Genomic DNA, 20751 nt, shown 5'->3' with positions numbered 1-20751 from the left:
AATCAAACCAGACCAAACTTGGTGACTGAGAGAAAGTGGCCCCTGAGAGCTGGGAGTTGGCCTGGCCTCACAGCTGAGGCGTGGGGTGCTCCCAGCTCACCCACGTGGGGCAAGGTCACTCTGTGATCATGAGGAAGTGAGTCAAAGTCAAAAGTAACACCACTCAGCAGCTGTTCTGAACACGCATCTCAGGGCCACCCACACAAATGACCAATGTCCCCTAACCTGAGCAATCACAGCTGGAGATATAAAGGGATCGAGCCACTCAACTATACGACCACCCCTGCTTTCTGACAGCACACATCCAGAGCAAATCCGCACTTCCTTAAATCTTCCAACTCCAATACCAGTACTAACACCGCCTTTGGAGACACCCAGCCTTCCCTGTGCTCTGCGGCCTCCCTTGCCGCAGCAAGCGTAATAAACCCAACTTTGTTGACTTCAGGCATGTTCCTGGTGGTCTGACAGGCATCAGCGTGACCATGGAGGACGTGGCTAGAGGATTTCAGGTTCACGAGATGGAGCCAGTGACTCATGAGTTGAGCTGAAATCACCCCAGCCTGATACTTCTCTTTTATCTCAGCAACCCGCCACGATAGATTAGAATTGTTTCCAGTTGGCTGGGCGTGGTGGTTCACATCTGTAATCCCAGCTATTTGGGAGGCCAAGGTGGGAGGATCCCTTGAGCCCAGGAGTTTGAGATCAGCCTGGGCAACATAGTGGGACTCCATTTCTGTTTTTTTTTTCAAGACGGAGTTTTGCTCTTGTTGCACAGGCTGGAGTGCAATGGTACAATCTCGGCTCACTGCAACCTCCACCTTTCAGGCAGAAGCAATTCTCCGGTCTCAGTCCCCCAAGTAGCTGAGATTACAGGCATGTGCCACCATGCGCAGCTAATTTTTTTGTATTTAGTAGAGACAGGGTTATACCATGTTAGTCAGGCTGGCTGTGAACTCCTGACCTCAGTTGATCCACCCACCTCGGCCTCCCAAAGTGCTGGTGTGCCACCATGCCCGGCCTCTATTTTTTTTTGAGATGGAGTCTTGCTCTGTTGCCCAGGCTGGAGTGCAGTGGCACAATCTTGGCTCACTGCAACCTCTGTCTCCCAGGTTCAAGCAATTCTCCTGCCTCAGCCTCCAGAGTAGCTGGGACTACAGGTGCCTGCCACAACACCCGGCTAATTTTTTTTTTGTTTTGTTTTGTTTTTAGTAGAGATGGGGTTTCACCATGTTAGCCAGGATTGTCTCGATCTCCTGACCTCGTGATCCATCTGCCTCAGCCTCCCAAAGTGCTGGAATTACAGGCATGAGCCACTGCGCCCAGCCCTCTATTTTTATATAAAAAAATTTTTAATTGCTCCAGATGGGAACATCAAGGCTGAGGGTATTGAGTAGAGAGAGAGGTCTGAGCTCTCGGTGGCCTGTCCCCAAGCCAGCACTCTTTTAGACCACCAGCTGCCTCTGGGCCTGTGCTCACCAAGTGAGCCCAGGCACCAGTGTGCAAGCTTGCAGAGGGAGAGCAGCCTGGTTATGTGCAGGGAGTAGGCCCTGGGGGTGAGTGGCCTTTTGGGACTTTTTTTGAGACAGGGTGTCACTCTGTCACCCAGGTTGGAGCACAGTGGCACAATGACGGCTCACTGCATCCTCGACCTCCTACCTCAGCATCAGGTTTAGGTGATCCTCCTACCTCAGCTTCCCAGGTAGCTGGGACTACAGGTGCATGCCTGGCTTTTTTGTAGAGATGGAGTTTCACCATGTTGCCCAGGCTGATCTCAAAAACTCCTAGGCTCAACCCATCCACCCACCTCAGCCTCCCAAAGTGCTGGCACTGCATCCAGCCTGACTTCTTGTTTTTTTTGAGACAGTCTTACTCTATCACCCAGGATGGAGTGCAGTGATGTGATCTCAGCTCACTGCAACCTCCTCCTCCCAGGTTCAAGGGATTCTCTTGCCTCAGCCTTCCGAGTAGCTGGGACTAGAGGCATGCACCACCATGCTCAGCTAATTTTTGTATTATTAGAAGAGGCAGGGTTTCGCCATGTTGGCCAGGCTGGTCTGGAACTCCTGGCCTCAAGTGATCCACCCAGCTCAGCTTCTGAAAGTGCTGGAATTACAGGCATTGGCTATCATGCCCAGCCTGAGTGTTCATTTTTTTTTTTTTTTTTTGAGATGGAGTTTTGCTCGTTACCCAGGCTGGAGTGCAATGGCGAGATCTCGGCTCACCACAACCTCCACCTCCTGGGTTCAAGCAATTCTCCTGCCTCAGCCTCCTAAGTAGCTGGGACTACAGGCACGTGCTATCATGCCCGGCTAATTTTTGTATTTTTAGTAGAGATGGGGTTTCACCGTGTTGACCAGGATGGTCTCGATCTCTTGACCTCATGATCAACCCTCCTCGGCCTCCCAGAGTGCTGGGATTATAGGCACGAGCCACCGCGCCCAGCCGAGTATTCATTCTTAAAGCATTTGGTGGCCTTAGTGAGGCCCCTGCAGCCAACCCCATCAGTGGTGGCCTACGTCCAGGTGAAGCACACCTGTGAGCTGGCTGGCACCAGCCTCTGGTGCTGGGCATGAGGCAGGAAACAAGCCCCTCCATCTTCTGAGCTGAGCCCAGCACTTTCCAGACACTCCTGCCATGGCGAGCAGATGCCCAGCAAACATTTTTCCAGGGCTACTACCAAGGCCATCATTTACCTGTGTGAGGGCTTATATGCAACACGGAAGAGCTTCTAACAATTATGCATTTATTTTCATGTGTAAGAAGAAAAACATTAACTAGCACGTGAGCATGACTGCATGGATACACGGCTCAGCGCAAGGCTAAAGTCAGAAGTGAGTGAGAACAAAATAGCATGTTGAGTTAAATGAAGTAACAGGAGGCCTTTGGTTATGATAACAATCGTGGAGGTGGTCTGTGAATGCAGAAGTTATGGATGCCCGGCTTTAGGCTCAGGGCGAGATGCTGCGCTCTGGACTGAAGCCCCTTGGGCTCTACAGAAGCTTGCCCAGTGCACGGCACCTGTGGGAGCCTCCCGGGAGCCTGTGGGACAGTGAGACCCCAAGGAGGAAAAGGAAAGCACATTCTTTTTTTTTGAGACGCAGTCTTGCTCTGTCGCCCAGCTGGAGTGCAGCAGCAAAATCCCAGCTCACTGCAACCTCCGCCACCCGGGTTCATCTCAGCCTCCTGAGTAGCTGGGACTACAGGCATGCACCACCATGCCCAGCTATTTTTTTTTTTTTTGTACTTTAGTAGAGACGGGGTTTCACCATGTCTGCCAGGCTGGTCTCGATCTCCTGACCTCGTGATTCGCCCACCTCAGCCTCCCGAAGTGCTGGGATCACAGGTGTGAGCCACCATGCCCAGCCTGGAAAGCACATTCTTTCACTTGTCCATGCCCTGCAAAATGTCTTAGAAATGATGAAGCAACAATATTAATTCTCATTCAAAAGGAATCTTCAGGTGTGGCCTTGAGGAGGCAGTGGTTACAAGACAGGCTGGGCTGCAGGGCCCAAGGGGGACTTGAGGTCATAACCAGGGGGACAAAGGGACACCTGTCCCAGCACCATTTTGGAGAAGTGCTTGTGTGCTTTGGACGGGAGGGGGGCGCATGGCTCCTGTCATGGGTCCAGGAGGCACACTCGGCCCCTGCACCCTGTTCCCAGCATGCAACAGGCTCTCACTGCATGCCTGCTGGCTCACTGCAGCACTGGGAGGAGGTGCTAGAAGGCAGGTGGGGGCCGCTGACGTCCCAGGGAGTCTGTGAACCACCCTCTCCTCCTGGGCCTGGGCCCCAGTCCCAGTTTAGCATAACCTATGCCAGGGTGGGGAAGTCCAGGGCTGTGCCCCTGCTGGGTCCCATTCTCGTACGTGTGAACCAAGGGGAGGTGTTTGCTACTAGAATGCTGGTTCCCGTCATTTCATCTTCAACATTTTCAAAAAGCGTTTTTCTTTTTTTTTTTTTTGAGACAGAGTCTCTCTCTGTCTTCCAGGCTGGAGTGCAGTGGCGCAATCTCAGCTCACTGCAACCTCTGCCTCCCAGGTTCAAGTGATTCTCCTGTCTCAGCCTCCCATGTAGCTGGGACTATAGGCATGCACCACCACACCCAGCTAATTTTTGTATTTTTAGTAGAAATGGGGTTTCGCCATGTTGGCCAGGCTGGTCTCAAACTCCTGACCTCAGTGATCCACTCACCTTGGCCTCGCAAACTGCTGAGATTACAGGCATGAGCCACCATGCCTGGCCTAAAAAGCACTTTTTAAGGGATCTTGGAGTTTTTCCTCAAACAGCTCAACCCTACAACAGGCCAGGCTGGTCCCAGCACCCCTACCAGACAGCTACAGTCAGTGATAGGGGTCCATTGCCCCGGCAGACTTCCCCCAGCTTTCCCCTGGAAGTGAGGCGGGCCCAGCAGGGAATTCTGGGGGTGACGCTCATGGTCCAGGAGTCTTCTGGTGCCCAGAGGGTAGAGGAGTGGAAGGTCGGGGGGCACTCAGCCCGCTGTGTCCTGGACAGGCTGAGACGACTTGCAGGCTGGTCCCTATGGAGGCTCAGAAAGAAGGTGTGCAAGAGCAGGTCAGGAAGGGAAACCAAGTCAGGGAAGGGCCCCAGCCGGGGCTAGTGGTCCATTCACTGCCCGACGCCCGGAGGGTGCTCTCAGCAGCACCCCGCAGCACTCCGCTTCACGTGGCATGGCTTGCAGAAGAGACGGTTGTTCAGGGGGTAGCAGCCTTGGTCCGTGGGCTCCACAGACAGGAGGATCCTGCAGTCCTGGGGAGACAAGGACACCTGCAGACCCACCCAGGCCTGGGCGCTGCCTGCACAGCGGAGGAACTCACTTGGCATCTGCCACATAAACCAATTGCATGAGTGGAAGTGCTCCTTGAGCGGGAGGAAGGAGGCTGCTTGTGGCTGTCCTCCCAACACCTGGGCCGCTCTCCGTAAGGGAATATGAGACACAGACACACACAGGGGCTTTAATCCACGTGGAGGCGTGGGTGAGGACAGACGTTCACTGTCAGGAAGACTGAGGACACCTGGGGGAGTCCCCTGAGGGTTCAGGGAAGGCTGGGGCTAGAAGGGCCTTAATAGTCCCTTTATCATTTTTTTAAGGCTGGGAGTGGTAGCTCACGCCTGTAATCCCAGCACTTTGGGAGGCTGAGGCAGGCGCATCACCTGAGTTTGGGAGTTCGAGACCAACCTGACCAACATAGAGAAACCTCGTCTCTACTAAAAATACAAAATTAGCCAGGTGTGGTGGAGCAAGCCTGTAATCCCCACCAGTCGGGAGGCTGAGGCGGGAGAATCGCTTGAATCTGGGAGGTGGAGTTTGCGGTGAGCTGAGATCGTGCCACTGCACTCCAGCCTAGGCAACAAAAGCGAAACTCCTTCTCAAAAATAAATATTATTTTTTAAAATTTGTTTTTATTATTCATTTATTTTGAGACAGTCTTTCTCTGTGACCCAGGCTGGAGTGCAGTGGCACGATCTCAGCTCACTGCAACTTCCACCTCCCAAGTTCAAGCAATTCTCCTGCCTCAGCCTCCCAAAGTAGCCGGGATTATAGGTGTGCACCACCATGCCTGGCTAATTTTTGTATTTTTAGTAGAGACAGGGTTTTGCCATGTTAGCCAGGCTGGTCTCCAACTCCTGACCTCAGCTGATCTGCCCGCCTCCGCCTGCCATGCTGGGATTGCAGGTACGAGCCGCTGTGCCCAGCCTAACAGCCCCTTTAGAACATAAATTCTGTGAGACAGGAACCCTGTTTATGGCCAAGTCTCCAGCGCAGCCCAGCCCAGCGCAGCCAGCCACAGGCATCTGCTGATGACTGCCTGAATCTAGTCCAGTCTCTTTGTTTCACAGCTGGGATACCGAGGTCCAGGGAGGGGTGGGCTCTGCGCCAGGTCACACAGCTGGTTCTGGAGCCAGGACCAGATGGGGTTTCCAGGCTCTGGATCCAGGGGACTTTTTGTGGCTCCATGGACCACACAGCTTCAAAACTGGCACAAATGTTAGTATTTTCAATTTTTCAAATCACCAAGGATTTCAGAACGAGGAACACAGGGATTTGGGGCCCAAACTGCCAACATCACTGTTCTGCCCCAGAAACCTCCCCTGGGCACATTCTGGAGAATGACAGAAGGGAAAATTTGTGTGCAAAGCCTTGGTTCTGGGCACCCTTTGGAAGCTGCATTGATCCCACAAAAGAGTCCCTATAGGGACAACTTTGGGGTCACAGGTGGCCCTCCTGACCCAGTAGGGACCAGGGTCTGGAATCTGCCTTCCTCCATGGCCAGCTGGGTGAGGCATCCTTGAGTGTCTCTTCCCTGCAAGGCCACTTGAGTCTCTTTTTTTTTTTTTTTTCCTGAGACGGAGTTTCGCTCCTGTTACCCAGGCTGGAGTGCAATGGCGCGATCTCGGCTCACTGCAACCTCCGCCTCCTGGGTTCAGGCAATTCTCCTGCCTCAGCCTCCTGAGTAGCTGGGATTACAGGCACGTGCCACCATGCCCAGCTAATTTTTTTGTATTTTTAGTAGAGACGGGGTTTCACCATGTTGACCAGGATGGTCTCGATCTCTTGACCTTGTGATCCACCCACCTCAGCCTCCCAAAGTGCTGGGATTACAGGCTTGAGCCACCGCGTCTGGCTCTTTTTTTTTTTTTTTTTTTAAGACGGGGTTTCACCATGTTGGTCAGTCTGGTCTTGAACTCCCGACCTCAGGTGATCTGCCCACCTTGGCCTCCAAAGTGCTTGGATTACAGGCGTGAGCCGCCATGCCCAGCTCTTTTTTTTTTTTAAGATGGGGTTTCACCATGATGGCCAGGCTGGTCTTGGAACTCCTGACCTCAGGTGATCCACCCACCTTGGCCTCCCAAAGTGCTAGGATTACAGGCGTGAACCACTGCACCCGGCCACCACTTGAGTCTCTTAAGTGGACTCCGGGCTACACAGTTGCAGCACCTGTGCCACCTGTGACCCCTCCTAAATGAGAACCAATTGGAGGAAACACCTCATCTACTGCCAAGTCTCACACCATCTGCAAGGCAGCTGTGTGGCGGCTGAAAGCTCGCGGAACCCAGCCCATGCAAGCGTGGCTGGAACCACTTTTCTGAGACTATTGCCTGTTTTCCCTTCTCTTTTTTTGACAGGGCCTCGCTCTGTCACCTAGGCTGGAGTGCAGTGGCATGATCATGGCTCACTGCAGCCTCCACCTGTGTCAGGTCCAAGCAATTCTCCTGCCTCAGCCTCCAGAGTAGCTGGAACTACAGACGGGTACCACCATGCCTGGCAAATACAAAAAAATTTTTTGTAAAGATGAGGTCTCACTGCCCAGACTGGCTTCAAACTCCTGGGCTCAAGGGATCCTCCTGTCTCAGCCTCCCAAAGTGCTGGGATCACAGGTGTGAGCCACCGCACCCCATCAGTTTCCTCATCTTACCTGGGGACAATAAATCCCATCTCACAAGGCTATCACTAGGATTAAACAAGGTGATGTTAATAAAAGCATTTTATACATTTTAAAACACTACCTATGTATAAAAGTATCGTTACACTTCCAACAATAGTCATAAATAATGTGGACCCCAAAGCAAGTAGAAATGGTGAGATGCAGCTGTGGGCAGTGCACGGAAACCCATTTTCCTTCTTAGGAAAACTCAACTCCTTCCAGGCTGCTGTGGCTCAGGAGCCTCTATTTTTTTAATTTATTATAATTATTTTTTTGAAATGGAGTCTTGCTCTGTTGCCCAGGCGGAGTGCAGTGGCACAATCTTGGCTCACTGCAACCTCTTGCCTCCTGGGTTCAAACAATTCTCCTGCCTCAGCCTCTCGAGTAGCTGGGACTACAGACATGCGCCACCATGCCTAATTCTTTTTCTTTTTTGAGACAGTGTCTCGCTCTGTCACCCAGGCTGGAGTGCAGTGGCATGATCTCAGCTCACTGCAACCTTCGCCTCCCAGGTTCAAGTGATTCTCCTGTCTCAGGCTCCCAAGTAGCTGGGACTACAGGTGCACGCCACCACGCCCAGCTAATTTTTATATTTTTAGTAGAGACAGGGTTTCACCATTTTGGCCAGGATGGTCTCAATCTCTTGACCTCATAATCCACCCGACTTGGCCTCCTAAAGCTCTGGGATTACAGGTATAAGCCACCGCGCCCAGCCTAATTTTTGTATTTTTAGTAGAAACCAGGTTTTGCCATGTTGTCCAGGCTAGTCTTGAACTCCTGACTGCAAGTGATCCATCTGCCTGGGCCTCCCAAAGTGCTGGGATTACAAGCATGGGCCACCGTACCTGGCCAAGAGCCTCATCTTCTGACACATAACTGCTGGAGTCCAAATCCTGACTTAACTACAGGAGCCTTGGTCAACTCACCGGAGGGTTTATGTGCTTCCTGGCCAGGCTCAGGAAAGTGCCAGTCACTGCTGGAACTCATTAGGACGATGGTGGGGATAACAGCACTTGAACTTCCTCATTGGGCTTTCAAAGTGCATTATCAGCAGGACTTTGAACTACAACCAACAGACAATGTAATGACGCAGCAATTTATCAACTTCTCACCCAGCTCCCTGGACAACCTCAGTGAAAATAGCCTCTGGGTTCCAGTATCTGTTTAAATAAATGGGAGTGAACAAGTGTTCAGGATTACTCATCGGCTGAAAAGTAAGATATTTGCTCTGGGGCTCTCCACTTGGGTCCTCCCATAAAAGTGGCCACCTTGTCACCATCACCAGAGAAGACAGAAGCTTCAGTGATAAGGAGCTGGCAGCAGAAGGGGTGGGACAGGATTTCTGGAGGCTCCTCAGCAGCACTAATTACATCATTTGTAGGATCCAGGACAAAATGAAAATGTGGGGCCCTTTGTTCAGAAATTAAGAATTTTGGTTGGGTGTGGTGGCTCATGTCTATAATCCCAGCACTTTGGGAGACTGAGGTGGGCAGATCACTTGAGATCAGGAATTCAAGACCAGTCTGGCCAACATGGCGAAACCCCGTCTCTACTAAAAATACAAAAATTAGACCGGCATGGTGGTACGAGCCTGTAATTCCAGGTACTTGGGAGGCTGAGGCAGAGAATTGCTTGAACCCAGGAGGCAGAGGTTGCAGTGAGCTGAGATTGTGCCACTTCCCTCCAGTCTGGGCAACAAGAGTGAGACTTCATCTCAAAAAAAAAGAGCTGGAGAGAGTCCTGATGCCATCACACAACACCATCAGTGATCCTACCACCATGAGCCAACAGATTGCTTTTTCTGCAGAAAGCAATTTGAGTTTGGTTTCTGTCATTAATGCAGAGTTCTGATTAATGGACTATAGTTGTATTTCCTTTATCTTTTGTTTCTGCTACTGGACAGTGAGCAATTTGAGAACAGAGTCCCCGCCCTGACCTGTCCCCATGTCTCAGAACCCAGCCAAGGGCCTGGCACGCAGCGATTGAATGTTATTAAACCACCTGGGCTCCACTCACCTCACACCTGTAGCAATTTTCATGGAAGTTTCTTCCCATGCATTCAATTTTGAAGGCATCTTTCCCATCCCGAGGAATGATGGGATTCTCACAGATGCTGCAGATGGGGGCAAATTTCCTAGAAGCAAAGGAACCCATGCTTGGGAGGTGTTCATGCCGCAACCACAGAAATTAATTAGCTGTCAGATCTCGGGCTGGGTGGAGTTCACCTCCTATGCGATTTCAGACCCGTTGCTATGAGACTGCACCGGCAGCTACAAGCAGAGATGTCTATTTCTTCCTGGCAGGAGCAGGTGCAGGAGACCTGTGGAATGAGACCTGGTTTCCCAGCATCACTAGAGATTTCTGAATTGAGAACAATCTCTAGTGAGGCTGGGAAACCAGGTCTCATTGAGGTTCAGTTGGGCTGGGATCCATCTCATCTTTTTTTTTTTTTTTTCCAATACTTCTTTCTTTTTTCAGAGGCACACCTGTCTCTCCCCTTGAGTGGTGAGCAACTCATGGGCAGGAACTGAGTCTAACGGATATTCATGGGCCCACACTGCTTCACGCAGCTCCAAGGGCAGGCCCCGAGGTTTGGGGTTTCAGAGCAGGGCCCCCAAGTCAGGTCCTTGGGAATTTGCATACTTACCAAGAGCTTCAGTACTTACCTGTGGGGAGACTTTGGGTACTTAGCTGCTGTGTAACTTGGATGGTAAATTAGGACCCTTAATAGTACCTGCCTGTGAGATTATATTTATTTTTTATTTTATTATTTTTTTGAGATGGAGTCTAGCTCTGTCGCCCAGGCTGGAGTGCAGTGGCACCATCTTGGCTCACTGCAACCTCCACCTCCCAAGTTCAAGAGATTCTCCTGCCTCAGCCTCCCGAGTAGCTGGGATTACAGGCAACTGCCACCACGCCCAGCTAATTTTTGTATTTTTAGTAGAGACGGGGTTTCACTGTGTTGGCCAGGTTGGTCTCGAACTCCTGACCTCATGATCCACCTGCCTTGGCCTCCCAAAGTGCTGGGATTACAAGTGTGAGCCACTGTGCTCGGCTAATATTTTAGTACATTTTGAGACAGGGTCTCACTACAGGCTGGAGTACAGTGCCATGACTGTGGCTTACTGCAGCCTCTACCACCCGGGTTTAAGCAATCCTTCTACCTTAGTCTCCCAAGTAGCTGGGACCACAAGTGCGTGCCACCATGCCTGGCTAACTTTTTTGAAATTTTTGTAGCAACAAAGTCTCATTATTTTGCCCAGGCTGATCTTAAACACCTGGCCTCAAGCAATCCTCCTGCCTCAGCCTCCCAAACTGCTGGGATTACCAGGATGAGCCATGGTGCCTGACCTATTTTTTTTTTTGAGACAGTTTTGCTCTGTGGCCCAGGCTGAAGTGCAATGGTGTGATCTCACTCACTGCAACTTCTGCCTCCCAGGTTCAAGCGATTCTCATGAATCAGCCTCCCGAGTAGCTGGGATTATAGGTATGTGCCATCACGGACAGCTAATTTTTGTATTTTCAGTAGAGATGAGGTTTCACGATGTTGCCCAGGCTGGTCATGAGCTCCTGATCTCAGGTGATCCACCCACCTTGGCCTCCCAAAGTGCTGGAATTACAGGATGTAATATTCTGTTTTTTGTTTTTTTTTTAAGATGGAATCTCGCTCTGTTGCCCAGGCTGGAGTGCAGTGGCACGATCTCCGCTCACAGCAATCCCACCTCTCGGGTTCAAGTGATTCTTCTGCCTCAGCCTCCCGAATAGCTGGGACTACAGGGGCATGCCACTACGCCCAGTTAATTTTTGTATTTTTAGTAGAGACGGGGTTTCACCACGTTGGCCAGGAGGATCTCAATCTCCTGACCTCGTGATCTGCCCACCTCGACCTCCCAAAGGCTGGATTACAGGTGTGAGCCACTGCACACAGCCCTATATTTCTTTTTTCTTTTTTTTTTCTTTTGAGATGGAGTTTCGCTCTTGTTGCCCAGGCTGGAGTGCAATGGCGCGATCTCGGCTTACTGCAAGCTCCACCTCCTGGGTTCAAGCGATTCTCCTGCCTCAGCCTCCAGAGTAGCTGGGATTACAGGCATGTGCCACCACACCCAGCTAATTTTGTATTTTTTTTTTAGTAGAGATGGGGTTTCTCCATGTTGGTCAGGCTGGTCTCGAACTCCTGACCTCAGGTGATCTGCCCACCTTGGCCTCCCAAAGTGCTGGGATTACAGACATGAGTCACCGCATCCAGCCCTATAATATTCTTTATAATAAACCAATAGACAGAAACTCTGGCCCAGCCCCCAGGACTAAAGCTCAGCTCCTTCTTCCTGCTTGGGTCTCACCCTGTCCCCACACCCCACCCAGTGTGCAGACCCCTGTCATACCTGTAGAAGTCATCCAGGCAGTACACCTCATTCTGGCCACCCAGGGCAAAGCTCTCATCCCCGATGCACCGGGAGCAGGTCACACACGTGAAGCAGGAGGGGTGGAAGGCCTGGCCCAGGGCCCTGATGATGTGCTCCCGGACCACCTCGTCACACTTGCCGCACTTCTCCAGCGTGTCCTGGGACAGAGGCTACTGCCAGAGCCATCCACAGCACACCCACCCCAAGCCACAAGGGTTGCCTTCTTCTAGGAGGCTGCCCTCAGGGGCCCAGCAGCAAGGAAGTACAGGAGAGGCCTGCAGACAGCCCGTGACTATTGCCCAAAACCTCCACCTTTGATTATAACAAATTGAGCTTAGTCTTGCATCCTTGGCTTACAGCAAGGAATACTGCTCTGATGCTATGACTGCCTTTCTCGTTACTGGGATATGTTTATGGCCAGAGTCCACAGAGAGCATAGGAGAAACCTCTCTTAAAAACCTCAGAGTCAGGAAATAAAATTCTTAGGAGACTTGGTGTCCTTTTATCATACAGACAATAAGCCAAATGGCTCTGAGCTTCCAAGTGGCCAAATGGAAAAGGGAAAGAATTTCAAGGCTTATTGTCTGTATGATTCCATAAGAATCATTATAGGGCTTTTTTGTTGTTATTTGGTTTTTGTTTTGTTTTATTCTGGGACAGAGCCTCACCCTGTTACCAAGACTGAAGTGCAGTGGCCCAATCTCAGCTCACTGCAAGCTATATGAGGTTCAAGTGATTCTCAAGCCTCCTGAGTAGCTGGGACTACAGGTGTGTGCCACCACGCCCAGCTAGTTTTTTGTATGTTTTGTAGAGATGGTGTTTCACCATGTTGGCCAGGCTGGTTTCGAACTCCTGACCTCAAGTGATCCACCTGCCTTGGCCTCCCAAAATGCTGGGATTACAGGCGTGAGCCACTGCATCTGGCCTCCTCACACATTTGGGTAGTAATATTCCCTCTGATCTCGTCTCACTTTCTATTTTAATTTTCATTCTGTTTAGATGTTTTTATTTATTTTACATATCATAGTATTACTGCAGTCTTTAAAAGAATTGTTTTATTGGGGGAAGAACACTTAACGTGACATCTACTTTTTTTTTTGATACGGAGTCTTGCTCTGTCACCCAGGCTGGAGTGCAGTGGCACGATCTTGACTCACTGCAGCCTCTGCCTCCCGGGTTCAAGCGATTCTCCTGCCTCAGCCTCCTGAGTAGCTGGGATTACTGGCATGCACCACCACGCCTGGCTAATTTTGTACTTTTAGTAGAGACGAGGTTTTTCCATGTTAGTCAGACTGGTCTCAAACTCCCAACCTCAGGTGATCCACCTGCCTTGGCATCCCAAAGTTCTGGGATTATAAGCATGAGCCACCACACCTGGCCGAGATCCACCTTAACAAATTTTTTAGTGCACCACATTATTGTGGTCTATAGGTATATATGCATTCTTTTTAAAAACATATTTTAATAAAAAATAAATATTTTAAAATAGAGATGGAATCTTGCCATGTTGTCCAGGCTGGTCTCGAACTCCTGGCCTCAAGTAATCCTTCCACCTCAGCCTCCCAAAGTGCTGGGATTGCAGGTGTGAGCCACTGCGCTGGCTGGTATATATACACTCTTAGAAGCTGCCTCAAATTCCTTCTGGAATGAGGAGGAATGACAGAGCGATTACTGAGCCAGAGCAGTGGGCCTCCCTCTAGCCTTTCCACCTTCTCTCCTGGACACGCTGTCTCTCCTTCCTGGCTGTGCTCCTGAGCATTTTAACTTGACCCCACCTGGACAGATGGGGGGCAGCAGTTCCTGCTCCCTCCCTCCCTCTCAGGGCATGACCCTTCTCTTCCTAGCACACTGCTCAAGTCTTCCTCCTGGCTGCTTCCAGCTGGAAACCCCTCCTCACCCCTCCTACCCCAGTGACTCACCCCTGAGCGACACTCCCCCGTCATGTTGATGGGGCCACAGGGACAGGGCAGGAGGGCCTGGTTCCTCTTTCCTCCCACAGTGCCTCACTTGTGGTGAGCCTGGGATCGGATTATTTGGATTCTTCTGGAGAGTCTCAGCTCCAAATACCCTAGACCCTGAAATCAGCTGTTCTCCTTCCTTCCTTCCTTTCTTTTTTGAGATGCAGTCTGGCACTGTCGCCAGGGCTGGAGTGCAGTGGCGTGATCTCAGCTCACTGCAACTTCTGTTTCCTGGGTTCAAGCAATTCTCCAGTTTCAGCCTCCTGAGTGGCTGGGATTACAGGCGACTGCCACCATGTCCAGCTAATTTTTTTTTTTTTAAGTAGAGATGGGGTTTCACTATGTTAGCCAGGCTGGTCTCAAACTCCTGACCTTGTGATCCGCCCACCTTGGCTTCCCAAAGTGCTAGGATTACAGGCGTGAGCCACTGCATTTGGCCAAATCAGTGTTTTCAAACTTCCATATGCATGAGAATCACTTGAGACATTTGTTCAAAATGCAGATTTCCAGGTGTTCCTCATTCCTAAGAACAAGGAGTGGCCTACGCACACCCAGAGGACCCGGCTGTGGGTGGTCACCACACTCAACATGCCACCACAAACCATCCAAGAGTTAGAAATTCCAATATGCTGGCATCCCAGCCAGCTCTCCCAGATTGCAAGTGGTACCCAGACACAACACAGATTCCGGTGACATCAGCATTGGAACCTTATGGCTCCAGGGGAGACAGTGACAAGACTGATGGCAGGCTCCAGAGCCAGACATGTCTGGAGCAAAATCCCAGCTCCTTGGCCGCTTCATGTGACCTCGTGTGGTAGCTAAAAGATGTCCCCAAAGATATCCAGGTCCTCACCTCTGGACCCCGTGAATGTTACCTTGCCCAGCAAAAGAGGCTTTCAGATGATCCATAAGTTAGGCTCTTAAGATGGGGAGATTATCCTGATTATCCAGGTGGGTCCTAAATACCATCATAGTGTCCCTCTAATTTGACACAGCAGTGGCCATATAGCCGCCGAAGTGGGATGTTACACTGCTGGCTTTGAAGGTGGAGGAAGGAGCCAAGGAGACTGTAGCTGCAGAAACTGTAAAAGGGGCAGGCGCAGTGGCTCACGCCTGTAATCCCAGCACGCTGGGAGGCCGAGGTGTGGATCACCTGAGGTCGTGAGGTCAAGACCAGCCTAACCAATATGGAGAAACCCCATCTATACTAAAAATACAAGATTAGCCGGGCATGGTGGTGCATGCCTGTAATCCCAGCTACTTGGGAGGCTGAGGCAGGAGAATCACTTGAACTTGGGAGGCAGAGGTTGTGGTGAGCCGAGATCATGCCATTGCACTCCAGCCTGGACAGCAAGAGTGAAACTCTGTCTCAGAAAAAAGAAAGAAAGAAAGAAAAGAAAGAAAAAAGAAGAAAGAAGAAAGAAAAGAAAAGAAAAAAGGAAGAAAGAAAGAAAGAAGCAAACTGCAAAAGGGGCTGGGTGCAGCGCTCCCAGCACTTTGGGAGGGCAAGGGGGTGGATCCCTTGAGGTCAGGAGTTCGAGACCAGCCTAGCCAACATGGTGAAACCCTGTCTCTACTAAAAACACAAAAATTAGCCAGGTGTGGTGGCCTGCTACTTGGGAGGCTGAGACATGAGAGTCGCTTGAACTCAGGAGGCAGAGGTTGCAGTGAGCCAAGATTGCATGACCGCACTCTAGCCTGGGTGACATAGCAAGCCTCTGTCTCAAAACAGAAGACGCTGCAAAAGGCAGAGAGATTTGGATTCTCGCCTCAAGCCTCCAGGCAGCATACCACCTTGATTGTGGCCCAGCGAAGCTGACTGTGGGCTTCTGACCTCCAGAACTGGGACAGAATAAACATATATTGTTGGAAGCCACCAAGGTTGTGGTGATCTCTTACAGGCAGCCCTAGGAAACTAATCACCTTCGCTGGGCTCCTTCTTTCTGAGCCTCAGTTTTCTCATCTGTGAAAGGGGTCAATAGTGCCTACTTCCCAGGATCACGGGGGAATGAAATAGTGCAACGTCTCCTAAGTACCTAGCTCAGTGCCTGGCACCCAGAGATCTGCTGCAGGGGTTACCTGGTAGCAGGGTTCGCAGAGGGGTCTCCCATCCTTCTGGTAGAATCTCTGCCCAGCCAGCTGGCGGCGGCAGGTGCGGCACGTGAAGCACTGGGCGTGGTACTGCTTCTTCATGGCCTCCACAGCCAGCTCTCGGGGGGACACGGTCTTGTGGCAGAAGGCACAGATGTCTGGGGTAGGGGAGACAGGCCATCACCAGCCCAGCCTGCGAGGACTGTACCCAGGCACCACCCAGAACACGTCTAGGGAATCTGAGGCTCTGTCTCAAACCCTGCAGATCCCTCAACTGACAAATACAGAGGGTTGTGAGGAGCATTTAAAAGGAATCTGGGGTTGGGCGTGGTGGCTCATGCCTGTAATCCCAGCACTTTGGGAGGCCGAAGCAGGAGGATCACGAGGTCAGGAGTTCAAGACCAGCCTGGCCAACATGATGAAACCCTGTATCTACTACAAATAAAAAAATTAGCTGGGCATCTCTACTAAAAATACAAAAATCAGGGGGCTAAGGCAGGAGAATCACTTAAACACAGAAGGCAGAGGTTGCGGTGAGCCGAGATTGTGCCACTGGACTCCATCCAGTCTGGTGACAGAGCGAGACTCTGTTTCAGAAAAAAAAAAAAAAAAGGAATTCTGGACAGCAGCTTCAGGACAAAGGGATTGTTGGCTGCAAAAAAATAAATAAATAAATAAAAGAGGGGGCTCCATAGCAATACCTTACACCTGGATAATCCCAAATTTATCAAAGATTTAAACGTAAAAAAAGAAAACTATAAGAATACTAGAAAAAACAAGAAGAGAATTATTGTACAACTCTGGAGAAGAGCCATTCTAATCATGACCTAAAATCCAGAAGCCAGTAAAGGGCTGAGACATTTGACTACATAAAAATTAAATTTTTTATGAATAACAAAAGTCACCATAAGTCAAAGGGCAAATGACAAAATGAGAAAAATATCTGCAACTTGTATCACAGACAAAAACCCAAGGGCTGGGCACAGTGGCTCATACCTGTAATCCCAGATGTTTGGGAGGCTGAGGGAGGAGGACTGCTTGAGGCCAGGAACTGGAGACCAACCTGGGCAATATAGTAAGACCCCATCTCTAGAGAAGACTTAAAAATTAGCTGGGTGTGGGCTCCTGAGTAGCTGGGATTACAGGCGCACACCACCACACCCAGCTAATTTTTGTATTTTTAGTAGAGACAGCATTTCACCATGTTGACCAGGCTGGTATTGAACTCCTGACCTTGTGATCCACCTGCCTCGGCCTCTCAAAGTGCTGGGATTACAGGCGTGAGCCACTGCACTCAGCCAGGAGCCACTTTATATTCTGATGTGTGACCAGCTCTGAGATGTGGGAAGGAAAGAAAGTGAATAGCAGAAGGGCCTGGTTTGCTACTTATGGAAAAATGGGGGGAGGGGGTGGGTGGACACATATTTGTATTTGCTTGTATGGGCACAGTGTCTTTGGCAGGATACACAAGAGCTCAATGAATGACAGAGGACGCCCATCTGGAAGGAAACCGGGTGGCTCGGGGACAGGGCAGGTCACAGGCTTCTCACTGTGTCGCCCTCATGCTGTCTATTTTGCACTATGTGAGGGCATTAGGGATTCAAAAAAATAAAATAGTGGAGAAAAATTTCAAGGCATTTTTGCTGTCATAGCAAACTGTGCAGATAAACATTTTAAATGGAATTTAGGTATAAAGGAGAAAAGGCTAAGGCGATACAAATTAAATGTATTCCCAACTGCAAAGCCCATCATTGTCATGCGAGCTGGGGCGGGGATGGAAAGAGGGCCCTCACTCTCCTCACCTGGAAGCCCATGCTGGCCCCACGAGGTCGCCCCGGAATCCTCCCAGCCCTGTACACCTACCTGTGGACGCCTCTCTCTCCACAGGCTCTGCTGGAGGAGGTGGCAGCTCTTCCTCCACGGGCCTGAGGGGACCGGGCCCAGGCTGGACTGAAGGTACCTCTGCCAGGGCCTGTGTGGATGCAGAGGGGGAGTCACCCAGTGAGGACCCCATGCAGCGCCCCCAGCTCTGTTCCTCATCTGGGTGGCAACAAGTACAATCAGCCCCAGTGCACCGAGAAGGAAACTAAGGCCTAGGGAGGTGGAGCTTTCCGTGAGCCGAGATCACGTCATTGCACTCCAGCCTGGGCGACAAAGAGAGATTCCATCTCAAAAAAAACAAAAACAGGTTCCCTATGCAGCCTAAGGGATCTAAGTCCGACTCAGGGAAACGTCTTCCTCAGAGCTGAAGCGGGTGTCTGAGGGGTGCTGCAGGGAGGGAGTGCATGGCAGCCCTCTCCGGGACTGTGAAACACTTAACCAATTTTTACCTGACTGAATGGGGACTCCTGAAAGCTTCAAAGAATGAATGCCCCTGAGCAGATCAATGGACCAGACAACATCCAGGTTTAGAACCCCTGAATGCCCAGACTCCCCATCCCCCAACCCAGGGGACCAAGGGATTGCTGAAGAGGGCAGTACCTGTGGTGGGGGCGGGGGCAGGGGCAGGTGCAGCTGCTCTAAGTCTGCAATGAGTGAGGCACCCATTGGAGCAGGAGCCTCCTCTTCAGAAGGCAGGAGCGCCGGAGGGGGTGGTGGAGGGGGCGGGAGGAGGTCCAGGTCGGGAAGTGCATCCTTGCCATCCGGGACAGGAGGAGGGGGTAGGCATCCTGCAATTGGGGAGGAAAGAGGGCTGGTCTGAGCCTCCCAGGTGGACAGGGGAGGGTTTTACTTACCCACATGGCCATATGGAGGGTAGCTAAGGGCTTGGGTCCGGGGTCACCCCGGCCTGGGTTCCATCTCTAACTCTGCCACTGATTTGCTGTGTGTCCTTAGGCAAGAAACTTAATCTCAGGCAAGGTGGCTCATGCCTATAATCTCAGCACTTTGGGAGGCCGAGGTAGGCAGATCACTTGAGCCCAGGAGTTTAAAAGCAGTCTGGGCAAGATAGTGAGACCTTAACTCTACTAAAAAAAAAATATATATATATATATATATATACACAAATATATATATATATATACACACAAATATATATATAGCCAGGCATGGCAGCCTGGCCACGTAGTCCCAGCTACTTGGGAGACTGACATGGGAGGATCCCTTAAGCCCAAGAGACTGAGGCTACAGTGAGCTGAGATCACACCACTGCACTCCAGCCTGGGTCACAGAGGGAGACTCTATCCAAAAAGATACTAAAAAAAAAAAAAAAAGGCCGCATGCGGTGGCTCAGGCCTGTAATCCCAGCATTTTGGGAGGCTGAGACGGGTGGATCATGAGGTCTGGAGTTCAAGACCAGCCTGACTAACATGGTGAAACTTTATCTCTACAAAAAATACAAAAATTAGCCGGATGTGGTGGTGTGTATCTGTAATCTCAGCCACTTGGGAGGCTGAGGCAGGGGAATCGCTTCAACCCAGGAGGTGGAGGTTGTAGTGAGCAAAGATTGCCCCACTGCACTCCAGGCTGGGTGACAGAGCCAGATCCCGTCTCAAAAATAAATAAATAAAAAGAAATTAAAAAAAATAAATAAATAAAAGAAAGAAAAAGGAAACATAGTCTCTCTTCTCTGAGTCTTATTTTGTTCAGCTGAGAAATGAGCATCAGTCCCTTAGGCTGCTGAGGATGAAATGAGATGACACACAGTGAGTGGCACATGTGGCAAGGGTTCAGAGAACAGCAGATGTGAATGCCCTGCTCAGCAGCCCGCCGCCACGGGGCCTGAGTGCTCAAGAGTGCCCCAGACCACCTGCCAGAGACCCTCGTGGAAACAGAAGCATAACTGACCCCCAAGGCCGCGGCTCGCCCATGACCCGGGAGCTTGTCAGCAACGCAGCTTCTCCGCCTGCCCCAGACCTGCAGAATTGGAAACCCAGGAGCTGGGGCCAGCCACGTGGATCTTAAGAAGTCCTCCAGGTGCTGCTGCTGCTGCTCAAGTGTAGGAACAGTGCACCACCCTAATGAAGTACCAGATCCAGGGCAGGACCATCAGGCATTGAAAGCACCGGGGGAAAGGTTCATGGGAAACTTTCCAAGGTGGGGTCAGGCTGCTGCCACCTGAACCGACTTGTAACCTTCGGCAGTCATGGAGCGGGGGTCCTCCTGACTCGTGTGATGCTATGGGAAGCTATGGCACCTAGAAAATGTTCTTCAACAAACAAACAAAACCCCTCTATCTAATCGAGTCTCTGGAGTTAACTTCCATTAACAGATTCGGGAGGTAGAGGGGAAAGTTAAATGAGAACACGGGGAAGCAAAGGGACGAAGCCGGCAGGTGGGATTTCTACAAAAACCGACCTGTTTCTGAAACAAGCCCATGGCATGAGGGAGAAAAACAGGGAGGGCTGCCCCAGAATTAACAGACTTAACAGAAAAATGCATAGATTTGTGCTGTCCAATGTAGTGGCCACCAGCCACGTGTGGCTACTGATTACTGGAAACGTGGAGAGGCCACACTGAGCTGTGGTAGATGTCTTAGCACGCAAAAAAGCACCCCATCCTGAGGAGCTGGGACCACAGGCACACACCAGCACACCCAGCTATTCTTTTGTATTTTTAGTAGAGACAGGGTCTTGCTATGGTAGTTTTGAACTCCTGAGCTCAAGCGATCTGCCCACCTTGGCCTCCCAAAGTGCTGGGATTGCAGGCATGAGCCACTGCACCTGGTCTAAACGGCATTTTTATGACAATCAGGGAAACTTAATTTTGGACAAAGTATTAGATACACAGAAGGCATTTTTGTTAAATGTGGCACTGTTTGGCACTGTGGTTACGTAAGAAAATGGCTGTATTTAGAGAGACAGCCCTGACCAATGTGAGGCTGAAATGCCACAATGATTCGGGTTTCCTTTAAA

At 50.7% G+C, this 20751-nt stretch overlaps 1 protein-coding gene across 6 annotated transcripts in view; it reads right to left on the bottom strand.

Annotated features, from left to right (window-relative positions):
- Window positions 1-2726: 2726 nt before the first annotated feature.
- Window positions 2727-20751, bottom strand: part of FBLIM1 (filamin binding LIM protein 1) — a 32790-nt gene continuing 14765 nt past the window's right edge. For all 6 annotated transcript variants that reach the window (XM_064363338.1, XM_021668408.2, XM_064363339.1 and 3 more), the window contains 6 exons: window positions 18380-18567; window positions 17762-17870; window positions 15887-16056; window positions 11829-12007; window positions 9463-9580; window positions 2727-4768 (listed from right to left, as the gene is read on the bottom strand). In XM_064363338.1, coding sequence (XP_064219408.1) covers window positions 4655-4768; window positions 9463-9580; window positions 11829-12007; window positions 15887-16056; window positions 17762-17870; window positions 18380-18567 — 878 coding nt within the window. In that variant the 3' untranslated portion in view covers window positions 2727-4654. The remainder of the gene's footprint in view (window positions 4769-9462; window positions 9581-11828; window positions 12008-15886; window positions 16057-17761; window positions 17871-18379; window positions 18568-20751) is intronic.

This window comes from Aotus nancymaae, unplaced genomic scaffold, assembly GCF_030222135.1.
Source record: "Aotus nancymaae isolate 86718 unplaced genomic scaffold, 86718_ANA_hifiasm-v0.15.2.pri h1tg000053l, whole genome shotgun sequence".
Classification (NCBI taxonomy): Eukaryota; Metazoa; Chordata; class Mammalia; order Primates; family Aotidae; genus Aotus; species Aotus nancymaae.
Note: the sequence above shows the minus strand (reverse complement) of the source record. Positions and strands in the feature narration are given on the sequence as shown.